The sequence below is a fragment of the Punica granatum genome, chromosome 8, assembly GCF_007655135.1.
Source record: "Punica granatum isolate Tunisia-2019 chromosome 8, ASM765513v2, whole genome shotgun sequence".
NCBI classification, from domain to species: domain Eukaryota; kingdom Viridiplantae; phylum Streptophyta; class Magnoliopsida; order Myrtales; family Lythraceae; genus Punica; species Punica granatum.
In genome coordinates this window covers 445469-467046 of record NC_045134.1, presented here as the reverse complement: position 1 = coordinate 467046, position 21578 = coordinate 445469, and the positions used below count along the sequence as shown (strand labels likewise).

The following is a 21578-nucleotide window of genomic DNA, read 5'->3' as shown; positions in this document are numbered from 1 at the left end:
ATAGAAAATAAAAAATGATCAAGCTAATCTGATTGATTATCAAGCAACTCTTAGAATTCTCGTAAATTCCCTGGGACCAAAGGAAGGCATCTGATCAAATCCAAGATTTACAAGAAAAGGCTGAGGCCTAAGTAGTAAGATCCTCCAACTAAAATCTAAGTAATCAACAAACTACTCCGGGTCAGACACTTCATCTTCGACTTCTTTCTCTGCAGCTTCCTTATCTTCTTCCTTATCGTCTTCCTTGTCCGATGCCCCTTCATCCTGTAAAACCACAGGAAAATGAATATTATTCTATCTAAGCATTTAAACATGTCAAACAAATGTTAAGAGGTTGATGTGGTGAGGCATACCTCTGCATTATCAGTGTTATGAGACTCAACAGCCTTCTCATACTCAGCTTTGAGCTCAGCAGCCTTATCCAGATAGGGTTTCTTCTCCTGCAGTCAACATAATTAACAGTCAGCAGCCATGGAGCAATTTAGATCAAAAGGAAAGAAGAGAAAAAGAAGTAGGACTCAAATAAACTCACTTCATCAGTCATGGACTTCCATTTCTCACCACCCTGCTTTGCAACCTGAACGATTGAATGAAAGAGAGTTCAACAAAATCAGCAACCAGTAGACCTGAGAATAAAGCTTCTTTGACTCAAAATAAATAAATAAATTCAAGCTATGTACGTAGATACCTCCTTAACACCCTTGGAATCAGGATTCTCTTCCTTGTAGGCCTTCCTAAAGTCATCCCTACGAAGGGACAAGACCCACTTAATAACATGCCATCACATCAGAAGTGAAGCTGAAGCAGAGAGAATCTAGAGGACAAGTTTCTTACATGAAGAGAAAGAAGGCCGTGGGAGGCCGTTTAGGCATGTTTGGATCTTTACCCTTCTTCACCTTCCTCTCAATCTTAGCTTTCTTTGACTTGGGCTCCGATGTTTTCTTCCTGGAATCAAAACTCAGCAACCTCAGTGTGCAAACTTCTTATATAACTCCAATGATTAATATTATATATTCGTCAGGGGAACAGGTTCAACTTCTTCTTTTTTCCCTTTTTTTTCAGACAGAGGAGACCTACCTATCAGCAGGTGCCCTCTTGACTTCTGCAGGCTTTTCAACAACTTGGGCCTCTGCAATTTCAGGAGATCAATTCAGTCATATTCAGTGGCAGACCAACCGACAATTCCACGAGTTATCAACATTAGATATGACAAAAACTACATAGGAGCTAGTGATGACTTATATCCAGGAGGACCAAGACAAACCAAAGCTGCATCATACTTAAAAAAATGAAAGGAAGACAAGAATAGTACCTAAATTCATCTTGATTTTGGCATCAAGGCTACAGCTGTGGAAGCTAATAAGGGCCACCGGGACATCCTTTTTGCACTCATCACTGAAATTTAAAAAAAAAAAAAAAAAAAACACACACACACACACACACACACACACACATTTGCAGTGCAGGTAAGAGAGAATCGAATACGCACAAACATATATATGCAGGAGATCAGATCAACTGAAAAGGGCAGAATCACACCCACCAAGGGGAACTCGACAAATTGATAAACAACCCATTTCCAGGGAAAGGAAGCTAAAACCGGATCTGATCAGAGAAAGCCAAGCACAATGCCCACCTAAAAGCATATAATTAATCCGCCCAGCAATCCTATTGGACCACTATATTGTGTGATCAACTCGGGAAAATAGAAGCATAAGCAGCATGGCTACTCTGATGACCCAACATACTGTTTCTGCCGAGATGAGACAAAGCCAGGAAAAGGCAACCCCATATCTATCTGATCAAATAGAAGCAAGCGCATGGCAAAAACATGACGATAAGGTAACAGTGCATATTTGCAAAAAAGGGGAAAGGAAATACCATCTGGTAAAAGCGCTGCCGTCTTTAGCCCGGACCAGAGAGGAAGGGACGGTGGTAGTGTCGGCTTCTACTCTCTTCCTAGCCTTTGGAGGGTTCGACTTCGCAGCTCCTCCGCCTGCCATCTCTGCTCCTTTAGTGGCGGTGGCTCTCGGAGAGGGAGGGAGGGAGAGAGAAGCACGATATACAGAGAAGAAAGGGAGAACTAAGAATGAGAATGGGCGAGTGATCGGTTGGGATGGTGGGAACTGAAATTATAACGAAGCAGCTGTTCCTCTCCCTCTCCCACGCCTCGCAATCGGAAGAGGGAAAGTCGAAAAAATTGCATTTTCTTTTTCTTTTTTCAAGTTTGGCGCCACAGAACAACCAAACCGCGCTTCTTTTAATCATTATATTTATATATTTATATATTTGGGGAATGAAAATTCCTTTTCTACATCCGATTCAAAATTTTCGGTCTCAAACTTGCGTCACAGATTGCCAGCATGGCAGGCTATCTACCGTCCGATCATGTACTGGTGAGCGGCGTGGATTTACACTAACATTGGGGGCCCATTGCTGTCTTTCGGCCCAAAATATATGGGTTTGTTCTTGTTTGTATTTGTAGACCCGCCAAATTAGTTTCATTAGAAATGTTTTATTCAGGTCTTTACACTTACTAAAACCTATATGTTTTATCTTAAAAAAATAAAATAAAAAAAGAGTAACGAGACTGCGAAGCAGAACAGATATAATATCCAATCATGTAGAGCATCCACAAGTACAAACGCGAAAACCTTAATATATATATATATATATATATGTCTGCTGCGACAGCGAGTGTCGTATTAATTTGTTCATCTCCATTGCTTCGATTAATCAGTAATGCATAATAAAGCTTCATGAGGGGGGGGGTGGGTGGGTGTGGTCACGCATTCACCTCTTCTTGGACTTGGTGACTCCAATCCTCATGAGGGCAACATAAGCAATGAGCCTATAGCCCACCAACATAATACCCAAGGCAACGATAGCCGATGCTTGCCCATCCAGCCCCACTTTCTTTATAGAAGGGAACTCGCCCACCAGACAATCCCTCCTGGCCCCACATGGGTAAGTCTCATTGGGCCTAAACTGTGAGCCCAACAAGAGCTTGTAAGTGTAGTGGCTTATGGAAATGTACCTAATCCAGGCTATAAATGGAGGGACATTTTGGACGTAGTACCCTCCGGCTAACAGGAAGGACAGCATCAGCACTGACCCAAACGTCGTGGCTGCCTTCTGGTCCATGACTAGGGCCCCTATGGCGAGCCCGAGCCCCTGGGCCACTAGCACGCTGTAGAGGAGTGTAAAGAGCGTGCTCATGAAGTAGGCCACCGTGGGCTTGAACCCTGCCATGAAGTATGTGATGACCATGAAGATCGTCGGGAGCACGAGCTCCATCGGGAGGTCACCTACTATCCTCGACATGAAGTAGGACGAGAGCTTGTACATGCCCGATGACCGCTCCTTCTCCAGCATCAGTCGCTCCTCCGGGAAGGTGAAGATGGCCTGGAACAGAGGGAAGAAGCCCCAGAAGGCCGAGTAGAAAAAGAGCAGCCCAATCTGCAGCATGCAGCGACAATTTATTTAATTGTATAATTATAAATGGACTCCTTTCCATCAGGAGGACATGATCAATATGATGATGATGATGAGTTTTCTAAATTGAAACGTCGTGATAATAGATATACATACATACATACATACATACATATCCCCATATATATATATATATATATATATATACACACAGATTCTTCAGTTGAAAGGGAAGGAAAGCTAATACATACATACATACACACACACACTCACACACATATATATAAGTACCTTATCCTGCAAATGAGCAGCATCTGATTGCCACCATAACAAGCCGGAGATGAGAGCTACCACCAGAACTTGCGCCATCTTGATACCAGAGAAGGACTGATGCTTCCTCTCCTTGACTCCTCTTCTGAGCAAAATACTGAACTGATCCCACCAAGTCGTCGCCCACTCACCGGTGTTCTTGTCTTCTCCTCGCTGTCCACTGTCGAGCCCTTTATCATCTTCGAGAAGTTCTTGTTTCAATCTATCGCCAAGGTGGTCCTTATAAGCTGACACCAGAGCTTGCTTGACGGACCCTTTATCTTTAAGTTCATCTTCAGGAGCAACACCTACACACAAATTTAATTATAAAATTAATTTGGCTTGATTAAGTTGATAGATTAAGATGTAATACATGGCTAAATTTATATATTAATTTCTCGCCACTTCGCAAGCTAAAAAGTTGAGCCTGTTCATCAAAATAAAAATGATTTCAGAACCCTCTAGGCCTGTGGTGGCCTCCTAGCTGCCGGGAAAAATAAAAAAAGGAACTATGACACCGACTTACCATTTGCGAGGTCAAGCAGGAAATCGGCAGGATTCATGGCCACAGAAGGTGTGTAACCGACAGTGGAGAAATATTGCATGACTTCACTTCCCAGCCCAAAGTACAAGGGCCTGCCCTCCGACAAGACCATAACCTTATGGAACATGTAAAATATCCGACTTGAGGGCTGGTGAATGGTCATCACGACCGTCCTTCTCCCCTCACTAGCAAGTTCCCATAGCTTCTTCACAATCCTCTGAGCTGTCGTTGAGTCAAGACCTGAGGTAGGCTCATCGAGTAACAATAGACTAGGGTTTATGAGCATCTCCTGGCCGATGCTGACACGCTTTCTCTCGCCTCCTGATACCCCTCTAAGGAGCTTATTTTTATAGCCTCCTATAATGATGTTCTTGCACTTGGTTAAACCTAGTTGGCTTATTACCGCCTCTGCATGGGCGACCTTCTCTTCCTTCGTGTATGTCCTGGGGAGCCTCAGGAGGGCCGTGAATACTAGGGTTTCAGTGACGGTCAGGTGAGGGTACATGATATCATCTTGAGTCACAAATCCCGTGTTCCGCTTGAGCAAGTTTGAGAATGGCCTGTTGTTGTAGGTTATAGATCCAGTCAGTTTGCCGCTCTCCAAACGACCTCCAAGAGCAGTCAACAAGGTTGTCTTGCCACTTCCTGAAGGGCCGAGCATCGCCAGCACCTCACCAGGCGAGACTATGCCCGATATTCCGTTCAGGATCATTTTCGCCTCGGGTTTTTGGACCTTTGCAAATGATGACAATAAGCTTCCTTTCTTGCGAATGTTTACCGTGTAAACAATGTCCTGAAACTGCATCACACATGGAAAAGAAGAACGAAAATCACAGTGTCGAACGAACGTCCCACACAGTAAGTTGGACTGGGGTTGATAGATGGAAAGAGATTTCTTGATTAATTATGTTCCTTTCTTTGATGCACAAGCCAGAGAATTTGGCTTGCCTTTTATATAAACTCTAGCTAAATGTCATGTAAAAGCATGATTCTGATCGAGAAGTTCGGATATCTGTATTTAGATAGGCTGCGTCTATTCACACGACGATTGATCCATCTGAAGTTATATTGAGATATATGCCTAGAGAGAAAGAGGTTTTTCCTAATAATAGTCATGAGTCATTGCTACATACGTTAAATTCTAGTACTACAAATACAAATTAAGTTGGGAGAAAAATGTCATCCCATACATAAGCAAAACCATGCATATATAGAGAGCATACATATTTATCTCGAAATTAATTAATTACAAGAAACAGTGGCTAAAGCCAGCATCCTCAGGGTAGGATTATAAGATACATATATATGAGTGATTAAAGCCTTATATAGATAGAGTATACATATTTATCTCGAAACTAATCGCATCAGTACGGAATGGGAAGGATCAATCAATAATTATAGCTAGCTAGCTAATTACTGGTGGTAATATTAATTACGAGTTTGTATGTACATATGTACCTTTAAAGTAACAGGTCTGGTTGGCTTCATATCGGAGAAGGTGATGGTGGCTGCTGATTCATCTTGGTGGCCTTGGTCCGCCCCTTTCCTGATCGTCGTCTGAGCCTCAAGGTTCTCTCCCGTTTGATCTCTCATCATGTAACTCATCAAAAAACGACTGATTTTTGTTTCCTTGATTAAGTCCACCAGTTCCGCTTGCAGAGATCGGACGAATATTAATTATTTCCCAGAAAACACACACACACAGGCACACACGAAGAGATTAGCCATGTAACTCTGTCTGTGTATGAACTTCTCATCAGAGAGTCGTACTAGCTATGGCTAGCTAGCTAACTAACTTGCTTGGTGATTCTGTGTCTGTCTGTCCCTCTCTCTTCTCCAAGGGTAAATATATCTATATATATGTGAGTGTGGGTATAGTATCAATAGAGAGAATTAAACACCCGTACAGCTAGCTAGCGAGTTATAGCTAAGCTAAAGCTCATTAAGGGCAAGAAAAAGAAGGGACTGCGTGTGTGGCAACTGAATGATACCATGAAATGCGTCGACAAAGAAGGGCGACAACTTAACAGATTTATGTGCTCACGCCTTCTTTATGTGTGTCTAGCTAATATAAATACATATATGTTGGTACCTCTATCCATATTTTAAATTTTTTATTATTTTTTTACAGCATAGCCACCTAAGGCTAAGACTTAATAGAAACACCGATAGTTAATTGAGGTGAACTTGCTCGATTTCCCATTTAATTAATCTGACATATATCTCATCATCCCAAGCTCGTGTCGTGTTAACAATTAATATAAATATAAATATAAATATATTTATATATATATATATTTATGATATGACTGGTAAATATATTGGGGACCGAATCTTCGGGAAATTAGTATCTTTTTTCTTTTGGTTCCGCTTTTCATATATATGTGTGTGTATATGTATGTATATAAGTTAAACTTGGCTTCATTCAACAAAAAAAAAAAAAAAACGAGTGTTAAACTTGGCTTCTTCAACGTAATTCGCGTTTGCCGTTTATGAGTTGTTGTTGTAATCCAAATAAGAAATTGTCTCCATCCATATATATATAATACCGATCAATATGGAAGAGAGAGAGATGCGAGCCAAAAAGATCGATTGAGTACGTTACGCTACATTGTTAGGGTTGTTGACACTGAAATCTCTCTGCGTTACAAGTGTGCCTCAAATTCATGTGACCATGACAACCATCCACTTCACTCTCCACCCTCATGCATGCACCGTCATATCATCATACCTCATATAATAACAGTACATAATGTCATCCACCTACATATTATTTGCGATTGTTGTGAGTTAGAGATTCCTATCGATCCTAACACTTACTCATATACATATACATATATATATCTTATCATACTCAGGTCGAGCAGCTCTCTAGCTATAAAACATATAGCTAAAAAGTTCATTAATATTAAAATGATATATTTGTTTAATTTGCGAACACCGATCGACAATCAATCATTCCTTCAATAAGATTTTATACATTTATTCATATTTGCGGTGTACGATATACAGTTAGATGCATGGTGATTTGGGCGAGATATTTATGTATGTCTGCCCGTTAATCTTTTTCAAGTAACAAAAAAAATTGCTAGGGTCGATTCAATTAATGGATGACACCCACTGAACAAAACAAGGCGACATATATATATATATATATATATATATATATATATTCCCTGCATTTATACTACATATATACATGTATTTTATACTATAGTTCTATTATATTATTTAAGGAAAATTTTCATTTTAAAATCACCACAATTTTCCTATAAAATGATAATATAGCGCAATAGCGCATACCCTTATCTGGTAACAAAAAATTTTTATATTCAATACTCAGTGGGCTACCTATATCTTTTTATTAGATATTGAATTCATATTTCATTGTATGAAACTTAAACCTATAAACTTCTCTTGTAATAGGAAAAAAAAAGTATAAAACCTTATTATACACATGATGATGATTAATTAAAATCTCTTCTATTATACCGAGATTAAAATCTCTTCTATTTTCTATGAAAAATCTGCTATTTTCAAGAAAAATATTGGAAATAAAATTTAAAAATTTAGAGCTGCTCTATCACCTAAAAGATCTCCTCCATTATATTTTTAAAAAAAAAATAGCCAATTTTATCAGAATTAAAAAAATCAAGGCAACTCGAGTTTGCGCAAAGACACAAAAGCAATCTCATGCATGCGAGCGAGGGCTTATATATATTTATATATATACTGAAAACACTAATAATAATAATAATAAATTAATTTTAGAATTTTTCTCTTTGATCTTTGGTGAGCAAGACTTTGTATATGAATTATATAGGGACAAAAATAAGATAACACGTTCAATATAGGTTGGTTCAAGCGATTTAGAATTTTTCTCTTTGATCTTTGGTGAGCAAGAATTTGTATTTGATTTATATATGGACGAAGTTAAGATAACACAATCAACATGGGTTAATTCAAGTGATTTAGCAATTGTTATTCTTAAATATGGACTTAGTTTGAGTTTTATAAATTGAGAGAATTCGTAATTGAGAGAATTTAATCCATTAATAACGTCAATCCAGTTTGAACTGGATTATACTATGGTGCAGGGAAAATGACACTGTTGGTCATAATTATTTGGCCTTTTTTGACATTGAGCCCTAAAAGTTTTAAAAGGGATAACCAAGTCCTATAAGTTTAGGAAAGTGTCAGCATTGATCCTAAATCTAACTGACCGTTACCGTCAGCCTACGTGGACTTAACGTTGTCAAAGTGGCCGTTACTGTGATGACGTGGCACGTTTCTATTGGTCCGACTCAACTATAAACTTTTTAAAATTGAATAGTAGTCCCTCATTTTTTTCATTTTCGAAAAATGCCCTTAGTCGGCACTGTTCATCTTCTTCTTTTAAGCCATTTTATTATGAGGTTTGGATGGTAACTTAACTCATCCTGATAACTAGATATCTTCATGCCAACGTAATATATGTATACACACACACACACATATATATAGCAAAAACAACACTGATCGCTGACTTGTTGTCTTGGAGACATTATAAATTTTTTAGTTTGCGAAAAATGACCCAAATTTCTTAAAATTTTCAATTTTGGCCCACATCTTCTCGAGGTCGGAACTGTTCATTATCTTCTTCGGGAACTAGGTGGAGCAACCAGGTGGAGCGTCGATTCCTTCTGGATGTTGTAGTCGGTGAGGGTCCGACCGTCCTCAAACTGCTTCCCGGAGAAATTGAGCCGCTGCTGGTCCGGTAGGATGCCCTCCTTATCCTAGATCTTGGCTTTCACATTGTCGATCCTGGACGCCATGAAATCGAAGCCCTCGATAACGGCAAGACCGTCACCCTTGAGAAATTCGAAATCTTCGTACCTGGAAAACCCTCTCAAGGTCCAGCTCCTCCCGCCTCAGCTCCTCCAGCACTTGGAAAACCCTTCCCTCTCAACCCAACCCTCTCTCTCCCGCCTCAAGGACCAGCTCCTCCTGGAAAACCCTAACATCTACCACTTCTCCGAGATCCGCGCCACCACTGATGGCCTCTCCGCCCGACGGTTCTCCTCTGTGCGGATTCGAAGCCTAATCAAAGCTTTGGTTCTCCTCTACGCCGATTCGAACCATGCGGACCTGGAGAGAGAAGAATAAGATGAACAGTGCCGACCTGGGGCATTTTTAGAAAATGAAAAAAATGAGGGATTACTATTCAATTTTAAAAAGTTTATAGTTGAGTCGAACCAACACGAACGTGACACGTCATCATAGTAACGGCCACTTTGACGGCGTTAAGTTCACGTAGGCTGACGGTAACGATCAATTAGATTTAGGACCAATGCCGACACTTTTTCCAACCTTATAGGACTTGGTTGTCCATTTTAAAACTTTTAGGACTCAAAATAAAAAAAGGCCAAACAATTAGGATCAATAGTGTCATTTTCCCCTATGGTGCACACCGGGAAAAAAAAAAAAAAGATAACAAGGACGTTAGCTTTGTTTGAGCCATCTTTCACGCGGGCCAGAGTCCAGACTTGGAGGTCATTCGGGACCCGACCTAGCGTTGTTGGGCCGCTTGTGCAAATGTAGCAAGTCTGGGCCCCCTTAGCTTTGGAGATTTTGAGCTTTTCCTTTTGATTTTCTGTTTCCCTTTAAATTTCCTGAGCAATTAACTTTTATGCTCCACAAATCAATCTTGTGGGGGAAAAAGGAAAGACAAAAGATATGGATGTGAATAGATAGAAGACCTAACCATCCCGAGATGTGGATCGGGGTATGAATTTTGAATTGGTGCGAATCCTATCTACACACACACATATATTTTTTGATAGGGCTATGATTCCCTTCGAGAGAGATATATGTATATATATATATTACAATCTGAAATCCGATATGAATATGGCACAGAATAATATATATTTCTAGCGGACCAAACTTTTAACCTACCTCCGGCTACATAGATGGCTAAAATAGAACCTCTCGTAACTGTTTACGCCAAGATTGGATACAATGTAACCAGCAAAATTCGAAATAAAATCTCGTTGGAGATATATATATATATATATATATATATATGCCCATCTAATCTAATCTAATCTAATCTAATCTATCTATAACTTAAAATTAGTAGATTGCGTGTATAATATCTATCTATATATCTATAATTAATATTTATTTAGCCATATCCAGTAAGTAAAAATCTAGTCGATGTGAGTAGTACTGCTTCGCACACTCAAGAGAGAGTGCGAATAAACATTGACGGTCTCCCTCTAGAGAGCGGTGAAGTTAAAGATTATTCTGCGGTTTGGCAATTAATTAACAGTAGTACTCCATGGCTTCAAATACTGTGGTCACTTGCAGCAGCCCGAATGAGCAGAAGGACGGGGAGCTAAGGAATAGTAACTGCAGCGACTTCGACTTAAGGAGCCCGAGGATTCAGCAGATTGTAAAGGACCAGCTGGAGTTGAAGGCCCGGAACCTGGTGATGATGGAACGGGACCGAAGCGTGAGGATGCAGGCGGCTTACCTGAGTTGGAAGAAGAAGAACGGTTTTCCTCCCACAAGGGCTGCCCTTTGTTAATGATATATATATGTATATCGATATGTCGGTTCCTCCGCTCCAGTTCCACTCGACGAATGAATGAGGCAGGCGGATTTAATCTCCTCAAGTCCCAGGCAACCGCGCGCCTAATTAATGATGAGAAGCAGGGACATATAGTCCCAAAGTTTTAATTTTATGAACTTTTTAAACAGAAAAAGAAAAAGAAAAAGAGAGGAAGTTGGTCAAATTAAGAGTGCAGCTATGTATAGCTAAGTACGTAGCTGCTACTGCTAGTAGATAGGTCTAGAAGAATAAGAATATTTTTGTTTGTGTTGGTTCGCTTCTAGTTCTGGATATGATATTTGATTCTCCTCATGGATCGCTCGAGAAACTAGTTTTGCCTGTTTCTAAATTAATTAATTAACTAATTCCATGTGATGTTTTATTTCAAGTTAGTCAGTCAGCTGTTAATTAGTAGGCTTAAGGCCAAAGGTAAGACTGGAGTAGCTAACTTAAATAAGATAAAGATAATAGCAGGCAGTACTACTCTAGTGGGCATTAACCATGGCTACCGTACCGAATATTTATTTGTATTTTATTTATTTAATTAATTAATTAACTGTCGTGCTGCCTGGGCTTGGGATACAAATTACAATAACAATACTATATGTACTACTTCTGCTCCCTGCTTCTCCCTTCGCGGAATCGACATATATATTCTCTCCGCTCCGACTGAATGGCTCTATCTAACCACACCTCACACAGAGGGGGCGGCTTCCGCTTGTATTGTATTGTATATGTATATCACGACATTGACATGACTGCGCGCGTATATCATTAATCTACTCAACACCACGATCGCATGGTTGTAATCGATGTTGTTATTTCCAAAAATTGATGATTTTAAATATAATATAATATAATAGCAGCATATATATGAGCAATGGTTGAAAGCCAGTAAACTAAGGAGGAAAGGAAACCTGTCCGCTTGATCTTTTGATTTTTACTTACCGAGATGAGATGACATGATCTCACTTTGGTTCTGCTTCAGGAAAAGAGAGAAGGAAAAAAAAAAAAGGCGCACTTGAGAAAAGAAACACGGAGAGGAGAACCCAACCCGAGTAGAGCCAAAAATGAGAATGCCTTTTTTTGCCCTCTTCTGGCTTGGCTCTGTGGCCTCTTCTTCTACTACTTTTTCATAATCGAATGGGTTCTTCCTTGGATCAGCAGAAGAAACCAGAGTTGCCACTGTCGAAGTTGAGAGCATAGCTGAAGGGATCATAATGGAAGGAGCTGAACCTCCTCTTCCTCCTGCTGCTGTGATGATGAGGATCATGAAGAAGAAGAAGAAGAAGAAGAAGAAGAAGAAGATCCTTCATCTGTCTCCTTATCTCGGCTCTGGCCCTCCAAAACAATCTCCTCAACTTCTTCTTCTTCCTTCTTCTCACAGCTGACACCACACTTATTGCCTCAATCTCAAAGCAGAAGGTCCCGAGCAACCCCATTTTCTCTGCTCAAAGAAGCAAAAAGGCACAGCAATCCCGCCTGTGACTTGATCCCATTGCTTTATTTATATAATATATATATGTGTGTGCGCGCGCGCGCGTGTGCATATGACCAAATATATGCGCGCACACACGCACACACACATATATATATATATAAAGCGGGAAGAGAGAGTCAGAGAGCTGCAAAAAGGGAATTTGATTGAGACCTGCGGTACCGTATGATTTTAGGGTCGATTTTTAAAATTTTAACTTTAATTTTAATTTTATTTATTATATAATAAAAATTAATAATATAATTATTACTTTTTTTCTTTAATTTTTTTAACAATTCAATTCAATTTTTAATACTAAATTTTCTCAACTATTTATTATATTTTCACACTTTTTCTCATAATTTAACAATACAATAATTACAATCCAATTAAAATTAAAACTCAATTCTACTTCATTTTAAAATCAAATATACTGCGAAGGGTTTTGCTATATATATACACACACGCGTGTATGTACATGTATATGCACGGAGGAAAGAAAGCATACGAAATTAAGGACCAGACCAGGCCACACTACAACACACCACTTCCTCTGATCATCTCGTATTGGCCAGTACAGGACTGGAATGCCGTTCTCTCTAAACTACTCCTCTTCATAAATGAACAAATAGACAAATCACAAGAACTGTTGGATGATGGATGGAGGCTTGGAGAGCAAAGAGTGGAGTCGAGCTGCTTCCAATTTTTCCTATATATATATATATATAAGCTGTTTCTATTTTGATTATGGGGAGTTGGAGCTGTCTTCTTTTGCTGATCAACTCTGCCTCTGAAACTGCAACCCACTGCTGCATGCTACGAAGATACTGATCAGAGGACTAAAGTCACTAAACTGCTGAGATTGCTGGCTGCTTTATTTCTGTAAGAAGAAATGGGCACCGTCTCTTTCAAAGCCTATGGCCCGGTGTTTGTTTTGGAGTGGACTTGCCTTTTCCCTTATTCAATATCTAGACAGAACCTTGAAGACTGAAACAAAAGGAAAGAGCAAAAAAGAATAAAAAAAATGAAAGACTTTGCAGCTGCAGCAGGGGAGAGAAAAAGAGAGAGAGAGAGAGAGAGAGAGAGAGAGAGAGATGCATGCAAATCTAAATCAAGATTGATATCCTTTTTTTGCTGCTTTTTTTTGGCTTTTCTTCTTCTCCTCTCCTCTTTTGATGGATGATGAAGAAGGAAAAGTGAAAAGAGTGGTTAACTTTTTTCACTATGTTCGGAGCAATAATTCTGAAAGCGAACAAATTTTTGTATCAGAGAAAGGAGAAAGCTTTGTCCCCTTCATGTCATGGCACGTCAAATTGTCAAATTTTTTTATTTATTTTTTACATATATATATATATAGTCTCCGTTTTGTTTGTGGGAAAAACACATCATTATCCCATAATGGCATAAACATACACTCGCTTATATATGTTCATGCATTCAACGGCTAGCGAATCTCTGCTGTAGATAGCTAGCTAGAATAGATAGAGAGATATATAGTGTGTGTTTTTATTTTTTATTTTTTATTTTTGATACTCGCTTTCGTAATCTCTCTGCAGCAGCATAGGTGATTTTAACTGAGGTTCTGTCTAACCAAAAAAAAAAAAAAAAAAAACACATACATATGTTCCCTTGTATATATGTATTTCCATGTACCCCATTGAAGCTAGCTCCTTTACCTAATATTTAATATCCAAGGCCATGATTAATTACTCTCATCTCGCTTGCCTCGTTCAAGTTATACATGCATGCATGCACCATTCATAGCTTTGCCTTCGTGCTTCAATTACACGAGTCCCGATTCCGGGTGACCAGTTGAAGGAACTAATTCCATGCCCTTCTCCTGCTCCCCCTAATGCCACATTGAACTTACCCTGCTTCCTCGGACTACGCCATTAACGTAATCCTCCACTGGCCTAATTAAGTAGCTTTTTTGGCCTCTAATCCATCCCCCACCCCCCCCCCCCAAAAAAAAAAAAACAAAAAACAGAGAGTAGGTTCTGTGGCCTAAATATGAAACCTGTGCATGGCATTGTCAAATTGTCATTGGTAAGTACGTCACTTGTTTGTTAACGTGGCCCCTAGTCCAGTCCACTGTCCAGTCCCTTTGAAGTTGAACTTGAACTTGAAGGGCAGTAAATGGATCCGTGGGGGCTGGGTTGTTGTCGGAGGGCCGAGGTCCGATGAGCCAGCCAGCCAGCTTGCCTGTCCTCTAGTGCTTTGCTTTTGGTCCAGTGCAGCTCTCCTCCCTCCAACCAGGCAGGCACTCTCTCAGCAGGCCCCCACCTTCGCTTGAGCCTGCGCTGACGCTTTAGTATCATTCCCACCAATCATCACACCATGCCTCTCTCTCTCTCTCTCTCTCTCTGCCTCGCCGGTCAAAACCCCCCATGCGCTACGGCCCTTTTCTACTTTTTACATGTCATGGCCGCGGCCCGGAAAATGATACGGTCCCCATTTTCACCTGAATGGCATTGGTAGCAGTGGGCACATATTGGATATGTACGTATATTCCATCATTCATGGTATATGATGGATCAAACTATATTATAGTGTCAACTCAAGGAATGTAGTCCCAATACGATTAAATTATTTTTCGCCAATCATTATACAGGAGCAACAATCCCGGCACATGTATGAAAATAGGAATCACGAGAACAATGGTCTCCACACGCACAAAGAAACGGGCACGAGCTATAGATTACTAAAGCAGAGCCGAGGTTAATGATCTAGTGAAGCTTTCGAGCTCCTTGAGCCCTTCTTCAGGAGATTTTGCATCACCCAGCACCTTCACCATTGCACTCCCCACAATCACACCATCAGCTCCCCAACTTGCCACCTGCTCCCCAAAAGAAAAAAAACAACATATTTAACTACTCCGGGCGGCAAGAGGCTTGACAGTCTTTTAATCATCAAGGTGCTTCTTTTGACTGACCTGTTCCACATGCTCAGGTTTTGAGATGCCAAAGCCCACTGCTACAGGTTTGTTGGTTGCCTGCACAAGACATCCAACAGGTGTTTATGTCGCGAACCGTTCATTTCTGGACAATTTGAATCAGAATGTCTCACAAACAAAACAATTTGCAAAACGAACAAAGCAATGGTGAAGAACTGACCCCCTTGATGTCCTGCAGGAGAGTCTGCACACGCTCGCTCACTGATGCTCGGGCACCAGTAACTCCAACTGAGCTAACCTGTTAACAAGCAAAGAGATTTTTTGCGCCCGGGGGGGGGGGGGGGGGGGGGGGGGGGGGGGGGGGGTGGTGGGGTTTGGATCATTAATAACAAAACGCAAGATAAGGATCATCGAAGGGAATGAGAGTAAAGAGCCTTACAAGATATACGAATCCTTCTGAAGCTTCGACTATGGCTCTCATCCTGCTGCTTGGAGTAGTAGGAGTTGTCAGCAGTACCTGAGTCAGATAAAAACATTAGATTGACTAAAAAGAACACAACTGCACCATATGATGCCCCATATATACATATATATATATATATATTATAAGAAAAAGAATAAATTATAACGACACCCATAAGATAGCTACCAGCTCAATCTTGTACTTGACTGCTTCCTTTCTCAAAAGTTCAGTCTCTTCTAGAGGAACATCAGGAACTACAAGCCCTGTGAATGAGGCAAAACAGTCTCTAGAAATAAGGATCAAAGGTACTTCATTATGCAAACAAAAGAGTACCGTCTTTCAAGAAGCATAGATGAATCACATATATAAAATATAATACCATAACAAAAGAGCACGCAGTATCTGATGCATTACCATGCACACCAGCATCATTGAGGGTGGACATGAACTTCTCAACTCCGCGTTTCAATATTGGGTTGTAGTACGAAAATATAGCAATGGGACAAGATAACTGTGGAACTACCTATTCAATCAGAGAACAAATATTTGGTGAAACACGTTCCTTACAGTAAGAGGAAAAGGCAAGCCAAAAAGCAAGCAGTGGCCCTTTCCGATACGGGTATATACACTAGAGAAAATTACTCATGGCTCGTTGCTGTTTGAAGGCATCTTTTTAAGTAGCAAGCTTATGGGTTTTAAATAAGTGGAAAATTTTTGGTTAAAACATACCAACATGGGAGAACTGACGTATCAATTTTGACCGCATCTGCTCATTAATGGGTGGGACAATTTGTAGTTACAGAATATGAACTAGGCAAAAAATCCAGGAGATCAGATCAGAAGAGCAATAAGAATTTTAGATGGTGCAAGTACATTACTGAACTGGTCATGAGTTCCTCATCCAACAGTTTCAGTTAGCCAGAGAAAGGCCTGGAAATTTTACCTCCTTCAACATTCTGATAATAGCATCAAAATTCGTTCCCCTTGCCAAAGATCGGGTAGCTGCAGCCTGGAACAAAGATATCTCAGAAAGATGGGATGTGAAAAGGTCTAAAAGATTATATAAAGCGATTGCTGAGACATCGAACCTGGATAACAGGACCATCAGCAAGAGGATCGGAATATGGGACACCTAGTTCAATTATATCCGATCCACATGAGTCAAGCACCTTCAAGGCTTGGGCAGTGGTTGAAAGGTCAGGATCACCCGCAGTGATGTAAGGGATGAATGCAACCTTCATAAGAAGGTATGCGAGTTAGAACATCTCTGTGAAATCATCCATATCTGCTGAAACCCAGGTCGGGTTTATCAAGGGGGACTGCTCGCTCGCAGCAGGTCTGGTAATCTAAGGCCTTCTCGAAAATCAACCACATATGGCCAATAAAACTAACTTCCATCCTTACAAGGATAGGCATACACCTGTCGGACAGTGGAATACTGCCCTTGTTTGCGAACAATCCAAACAAGTTCTCATACTATCCTTTTGCGTCTCGCAATTTTTCATATGTTTTCCTCTCATTTGGTTCAACTCGGCCGTCAAAATCTCAGTATTTATCGAGTAAATCTCTCAATCAAGATAATACTCCAGAAGCAATTCTATCCGGGCAAAAGAAAGAGCACCCTTCACAGTGAAAGGAGATATTCCATATCAAAGCAAATTTCAAAACACGAAATCCAGGAAAGAGGGAAGATAATCGTTTACACAGATGGCTTAAAAATGCTTACTTTGCCCTGTTGTTTGAGCCGGGCGAACGTCTCGGACAGACCAATGGTGGAAACGGTGCTGAGGGCCGCCATTGGCCGGAACCTTCTGGTGGAAACAGCCGACACTTGACGAGAAGATCGCAGAAGGTAAATGCTATCGGATTTCTTGAGTTGCGGGAAGCAAGGCGATGATTTCAGAGAAATGGCCATATCAATCTCTTCCGAAAAGAATATTCCTGCATTGCAGTCAGTGTGAGTTAACTGATCATGCAGTCCCAGATGAAATTGAATCGAAGAAATTACATCAATGAGCAGTAGCATCAGCGCATACACTTGATGTCAAGTCGTCAATGTCGCTGTTACCGCCATTATCGGGTAGGATGAGATGTACAGATATACATAAATGCAGGAGGACAGGGATCGAACGGAGAAGACAGAGGGAAGAGCTAAGTAAGGTAAGGGAGGAGGAGGGGGAGGGGGGGAGGAGCAAATATGGCAGCTGAGTTCGGCTCAGCTCTGGCTAGGGTTGACACTCAGCCGCCACTGACCAACTGCTGTGCTGCGCGGGGCGGGCTAGATTCTCTCTCGCTGTTCCCCTCTCAGAAATTATTAATTGTTATAATCTAAATGTATAATAATTAAGAGAATTTTGGTGATTGCAAAACTTTTTTTTTCTGCAATTTAGTAATTATTTGTGCAAAATAAATAATTGATAATTTAGGATTTTTTTGCTTTTGTGGTAGTGAATTTAGGAAGTTTAGTTAACATGTTGATTGAGTTCCCAATTTTTCAAATTCTTTTATTGAGTTCCCATGTTCTTCTTATTCTTCTTCTTCTTTTTTAAATTTACTTTTCGATTGAGAAGTTCTCATATTTGAACAGGCATTATTCTATTACCAAAGAAAGAATAGGCGTTAAAAGATTAAATTGCAGAACAACAAGTAATAAATTATATCATTTTATAGTCTTTTCAAGGATCTCGATAAACCATAAAGGTGAATCGTGGACTTGAAATGGCCTCCCTCTTCAATTGATTTTACATAAAGATATATATTCAAATCTACTTACACCAAGATGATTTCGTTAAAAATAAGAAATTTTATCCTCTAAATTATGACAATATTTCTAGAATATAATTTTTTTTCACTTTTTTGGAATATCATAATAAATAATTAAATATTAATTTATTCTTATCTCTATACTAGTTTCACATGTTATTATGAGATTAGAATCTCACTCGTCCTAATGGGTCGAGCCATTGGTTGTATTTTAAAATTTTGATAAATAGCTTAAATTTTTCACTAATCTAAAACAGTTAAGAATGTGGATTTATTTAATTTTTCATTTAGAATTAAGAGTAGGATCATGGGTATAATAATATTATTATTGTAAAATCCGTAAAAAGCTTATCTTCACCAATTGCCTGAGATAAGTTTTATTTAATTAATTAATTAATTTCTAGACGAATGCACCGTGGTACACACAAATAACCACAAAAAGAAAATAGAAAAAGCAAGAGATAATGGTGTGCACGAGTACCTGGTATATCCGGAACCGGTCGAAATCTACTCGTTAGGGTAGAATCCGAGTAACTCGTATTGAAAATATGATAGGTTTCGGGTATTAAAATCAGGAACCGGTGAAAATTAGTTCCGGTTTCGGTTCCTGCTACAGGGTACCCGGAACTGGTTATTTATTAAAAAAAAAGAGGATCAGTAAAGTTACTGTCTCTTCTAAGGAATTAGAACAGAGACACTTTGTTATGTGAAATCGCATTATGAATGTTTGTTAATGGATTGATGAGACATATTTTTTTTTTGTGGATTAATATAAATCTTTGATGATATTCTATTTGGCATGATTACTGATTATGTATGTGAAATTTTAGATTTTATTTAGTCAGAGAAAAAAATTTACAGGTTCTAACATGGTACTCGGAACTTATGGTATAATACCATAAGTTCCGGGTAGATTCCGATTCCAGGATTCAATAGGGTAGGGTCCGATTCTAAAATCAAGGAACATGCCCTTACAGGGCAGGGTCCAGGTATCGTAAAAAATACATGGTATTCGGAATCGATTATCCATAGATAATAGGACGGTAAAATCCTTAGATTCGACAACGACTTGTGTCTTGTAATGATTTTATTATTGTCATGTAGTACTTTAAAGCAAGTAATTGACAATAGAATAGTCAAATCCTTTTCTAAAACCCTATATGTAAATTTTCAAAATTCTTGGTAAAAGTAATTTATCAAAATTGCTAGTAAAATTATTATTTTTCAAATCGTTTTGTGTTAATAATGCAAATGTAAAACGAGGGGTTAGTTTTTGTAAATAGGCAACTCACTGTGGGCGGAAACGGCGTGTTTGGATTAAATTTTTTTTTAACTAAACTCAACTTATTTTCAATTTAATAATACAATTATTATTTTTTCCTTTAATTTTTTTTAATCATTCGATTCACTTTTTAATGCTAAATTATATCAATTATTCATTACTTTTTGTGTTGGTTTTAGAGTTGAGTTGAGTTTTGATTTTAATTAGTTTGTAATGATTGTGTTGTTGAATTATGAGAAAAGTGTGAAAAAGTAATGAATAGTTGAGATAAAATAATGATTAAGTAATGATTGTGTTATTGAATTGTGGAAAAAGTAATGAATGACATAGAGAATTCACTATTAAAAATTGAATTGAATGGTTAAAAAATATTTTAAAAAGGGAAAAGTAATAATTGTATTATTGAATTGAAAATAAGTGGAGTTAAGTCAAAAAATAATTCTAAATCCAAACACACAGTAAGTGTTTCTTTTAAGGGAAAATATCAAATTTGGTCCTCAACCTTTAGCTCTTTTTCTATCCTAGTCCTAAACATTTTCTTTGGTTGGATTTCGTCCTCAATCTTTTTCGCTCGGTATGAGTTCAGTCATTCCGTCCATTTTCCTTGACATGTATATTCGTCAAATGAGAGTGCGACACGTACACGACAGATCACTGCTATTCTAAACTAGTTGTTATAGAGTAAATCTGATTGTTTTTTTAATCAGATTCGTAAATCGGACTAAGATATTTTCGGTTCTTTTATGATTCCAGCCATTGCTTCTCTTTCATTGTCTCACGCACCGACATATGGTTGGAATTCTACAATAATCGAAAATATCTTAGTCCGGTTTACGGGTCTAATTAAAAAAAATCGGATTTGCTTTATAACAATCGGTTTAGAGTAGCAGTGATTTGTCGCGCATGTGGTGCATTTTCATTTGACGAATATAAAAGTAAGGGAAAATGGACGGAATTTTGGACGGTAGGACTGAACTCATACCGTTCGAAAAAGATTGAGGACGAATCAAACCAAAAAAAAGGTTTAGGACTAACATAGAAAAGGAGCTAAAGGTTGATGACCAAATTTGACATTTTCCCTTCTTTTAATGGCAACGACAAGTGGACAATTTTCTAAGTTGATTGTTTTCTATTTTTTTAACCTTTTTATTCAAAATGTTGATCTATTTTCACATATTTGACTCCTTGAAAATTTTTGAAGGTTATTTTTATAATTTAACGTTCAGAGAATTTAATTTTTTAAATGAAATTCATATATTTATCTATTTTTATCTCCTTGTTTTAATTGGTCAAATGAATTTGTTCATAATTTATAATTGGTAAACCAAGGAATTAATTATCAAAATAAAAGATTAATAATAAAAAATGTATAATAATGCTAATGAATGATAATAGTAATAGTAATAATAATAATTTTAATAATAATAATAATAATTAACTTCAGTTGGATTGCATGTTCTTTTTTTTTTCTCCTTTTTTTTAGGAATTGTATTTTGAAGTCCAAAAGTGACAGTAAACCAATGAGTCGATTTTAGTTAAAAAAAAAGATACATCTCAATTATTTCGAGTCATGCTGAATAGATTATGATAGGAAAACAATAAAATATTTAAGTTATTAATAAAACCACAACAAAGGTAGAATTGAATCACCAACGAGAAAATTTAATTAAGATAGACTTTCGGTTACTTTTAAATGGTAATATCATCATCAGTAATTTTATTAATATATCTTACCCATTTTTAACCATGAAAATTTTTTTTGGAAAATTAGTAAGTGCTATAACAAATTGAAATTTATTTGACGAGTATGAAAAATT

The 21578-nt window shown here is 38.5% G+C and overlaps 3 protein-coding genes across 3 annotated transcripts; all 3 read right to left on the bottom strand.

Moving 5' to 3' along the window:
- Window position 1: 1 nt before the first annotated feature.
- On the bottom strand, window positions 2-2247 carry LOC116189153 (high mobility group B protein 7-like). Its single transcript, XM_031518696.1, has 8 exons — window positions 1882-2247; window positions 1313-1395; window positions 1078-1129; window positions 835-945; window positions 689-746; window positions 533-577; window positions 354-440; window positions 2-264 (listed from the first exon to the last, which is right to left on the bottom strand). The coding sequence occupies exons 1-8, from the start codon at window positions 2001-2003 to the stop codon at window positions 172-174; spliced, it is 651 nt and encodes a 216-aa protein (XP_031374556.1). The 5' UTR covers window positions 2004-2247; the 3' UTR covers window positions 2-171.
- A 344-nt stretch (window positions 2248-2591) lies between these two features.
- Window positions 2592-6306, bottom strand: LOC116187392 (ABC transporter G family member 9-like). The gene is made up of 4 exons (XM_031516059.1): window positions 5747-6306; window positions 4271-5087; window positions 3727-4052; window positions 2592-3459 (listed from the first exon to the last, which is right to left on the bottom strand). Exons 1-4 carry the CDS (start codon window positions 5891-5893, stop codon window positions 2794-2796), a joined length of 1956 nt encoding a protein of 651 aa, XP_031371919.1. The 5' UTR covers window positions 5894-6306; the 3' UTR covers window positions 2592-2793.
- An 8601-nt stretch (window positions 6307-14907) lies between these two features.
- LOC116189648 (tryptophan synthase alpha chain-like) lies at window positions 14908-18020 on the bottom strand. The gene is made up of 10 exons (XM_031519405.1): window positions 17753-18020; window positions 17443-17657; window positions 16805-16951; window positions 16660-16725; window positions 16131-16239; window positions 15903-15979; window positions 15693-15770; window positions 15474-15551; window positions 15293-15352; window positions 14908-15196 (listed from the first exon to the last, which is right to left on the bottom strand). Exons 2-10 carry the CDS (start codon window positions 17629-17631, stop codon window positions 15062-15064), a joined length of 939 nt encoding a protein of 312 aa, XP_031375265.1. The 5' UTR covers window positions 17632-17657; window positions 17753-18020; the 3' UTR covers window positions 14908-15061.
- Window positions 18021-21578: the final 3558 nt, after the last annotated feature.

What these genes read in the sequence shown, in the direction of transcription:
- LOC116189153 (XM_031518696.1), bottom strand. Translation starts at nt 2,003, where the DNA reads ATGGCAGGCGGAGGAGCTGCGAAGTCGAACCCTCCAAAGGCTAGGAAG. An exon ending in CAAAATCAAGATGAATTTAG is followed by an intron (nt 1,130 to 1,312) that starts GTACTATTCTTG and finishes CTGAAATTGCAG; the next exon opens with AGGCCCAAGTTGTTGAAAAG. An exon ending in ATTCCAAGGGTGTTAAGGAG is followed by an intron (nt 578 to 688) that starts GTATCTACGTAC and finishes TCAATCGTTCAG; the next exon opens with GTTGCAAAGCAGGGTGGTGA.
- LOC116187392 (XM_031516059.1), bottom strand. Translation starts at nt 5,893, where the DNA reads ATGAGTTACATGATGAGAGATCAAACGGGAGAGAACCTTGAGGCTCAG. An exon ending in CCAGACCTGTTACTTTAAAG is followed by an intron (nt 5,088 to 5,746) that starts GTACATATGTAC and finishes TGTGTGATGCAG; the next exon opens with TTTCAGGACATTGTTTACAC. An exon ending in CCTGCTTGACCTCGCAAATG is followed by an intron (nt 4,053 to 4,270) that starts GTAAGTCGGTGT and finishes ATTTGTGTGTAG; the next exon opens with GTGTTGCTCCTGAAGATGAA.
- LOC116189648 (XM_031519405.1), bottom strand. Translation starts at nt 17,631, where the DNA reads ATGGCCATTTCTCTGAAATCATCGCCTTGCTTCCCGCAACTCAAGAAA. An exon ending in GGCTCAAACAACAGGGCAAA is followed by an intron (nt 16,952 to 17,442) that starts GTAAGCATTTTT and finishes CTTCTTATGAAG; the next exon opens with GTTGCATTCATCCCTTACAT. An exon ending in TTATCAGAATGTTGAAGGAG is followed by an intron (nt 16,240 to 16,659) that starts GTAAAATTTCCA and finishes CTGATTGAATAG; the next exon opens with GTAGTTCCACAGTTATCTTG.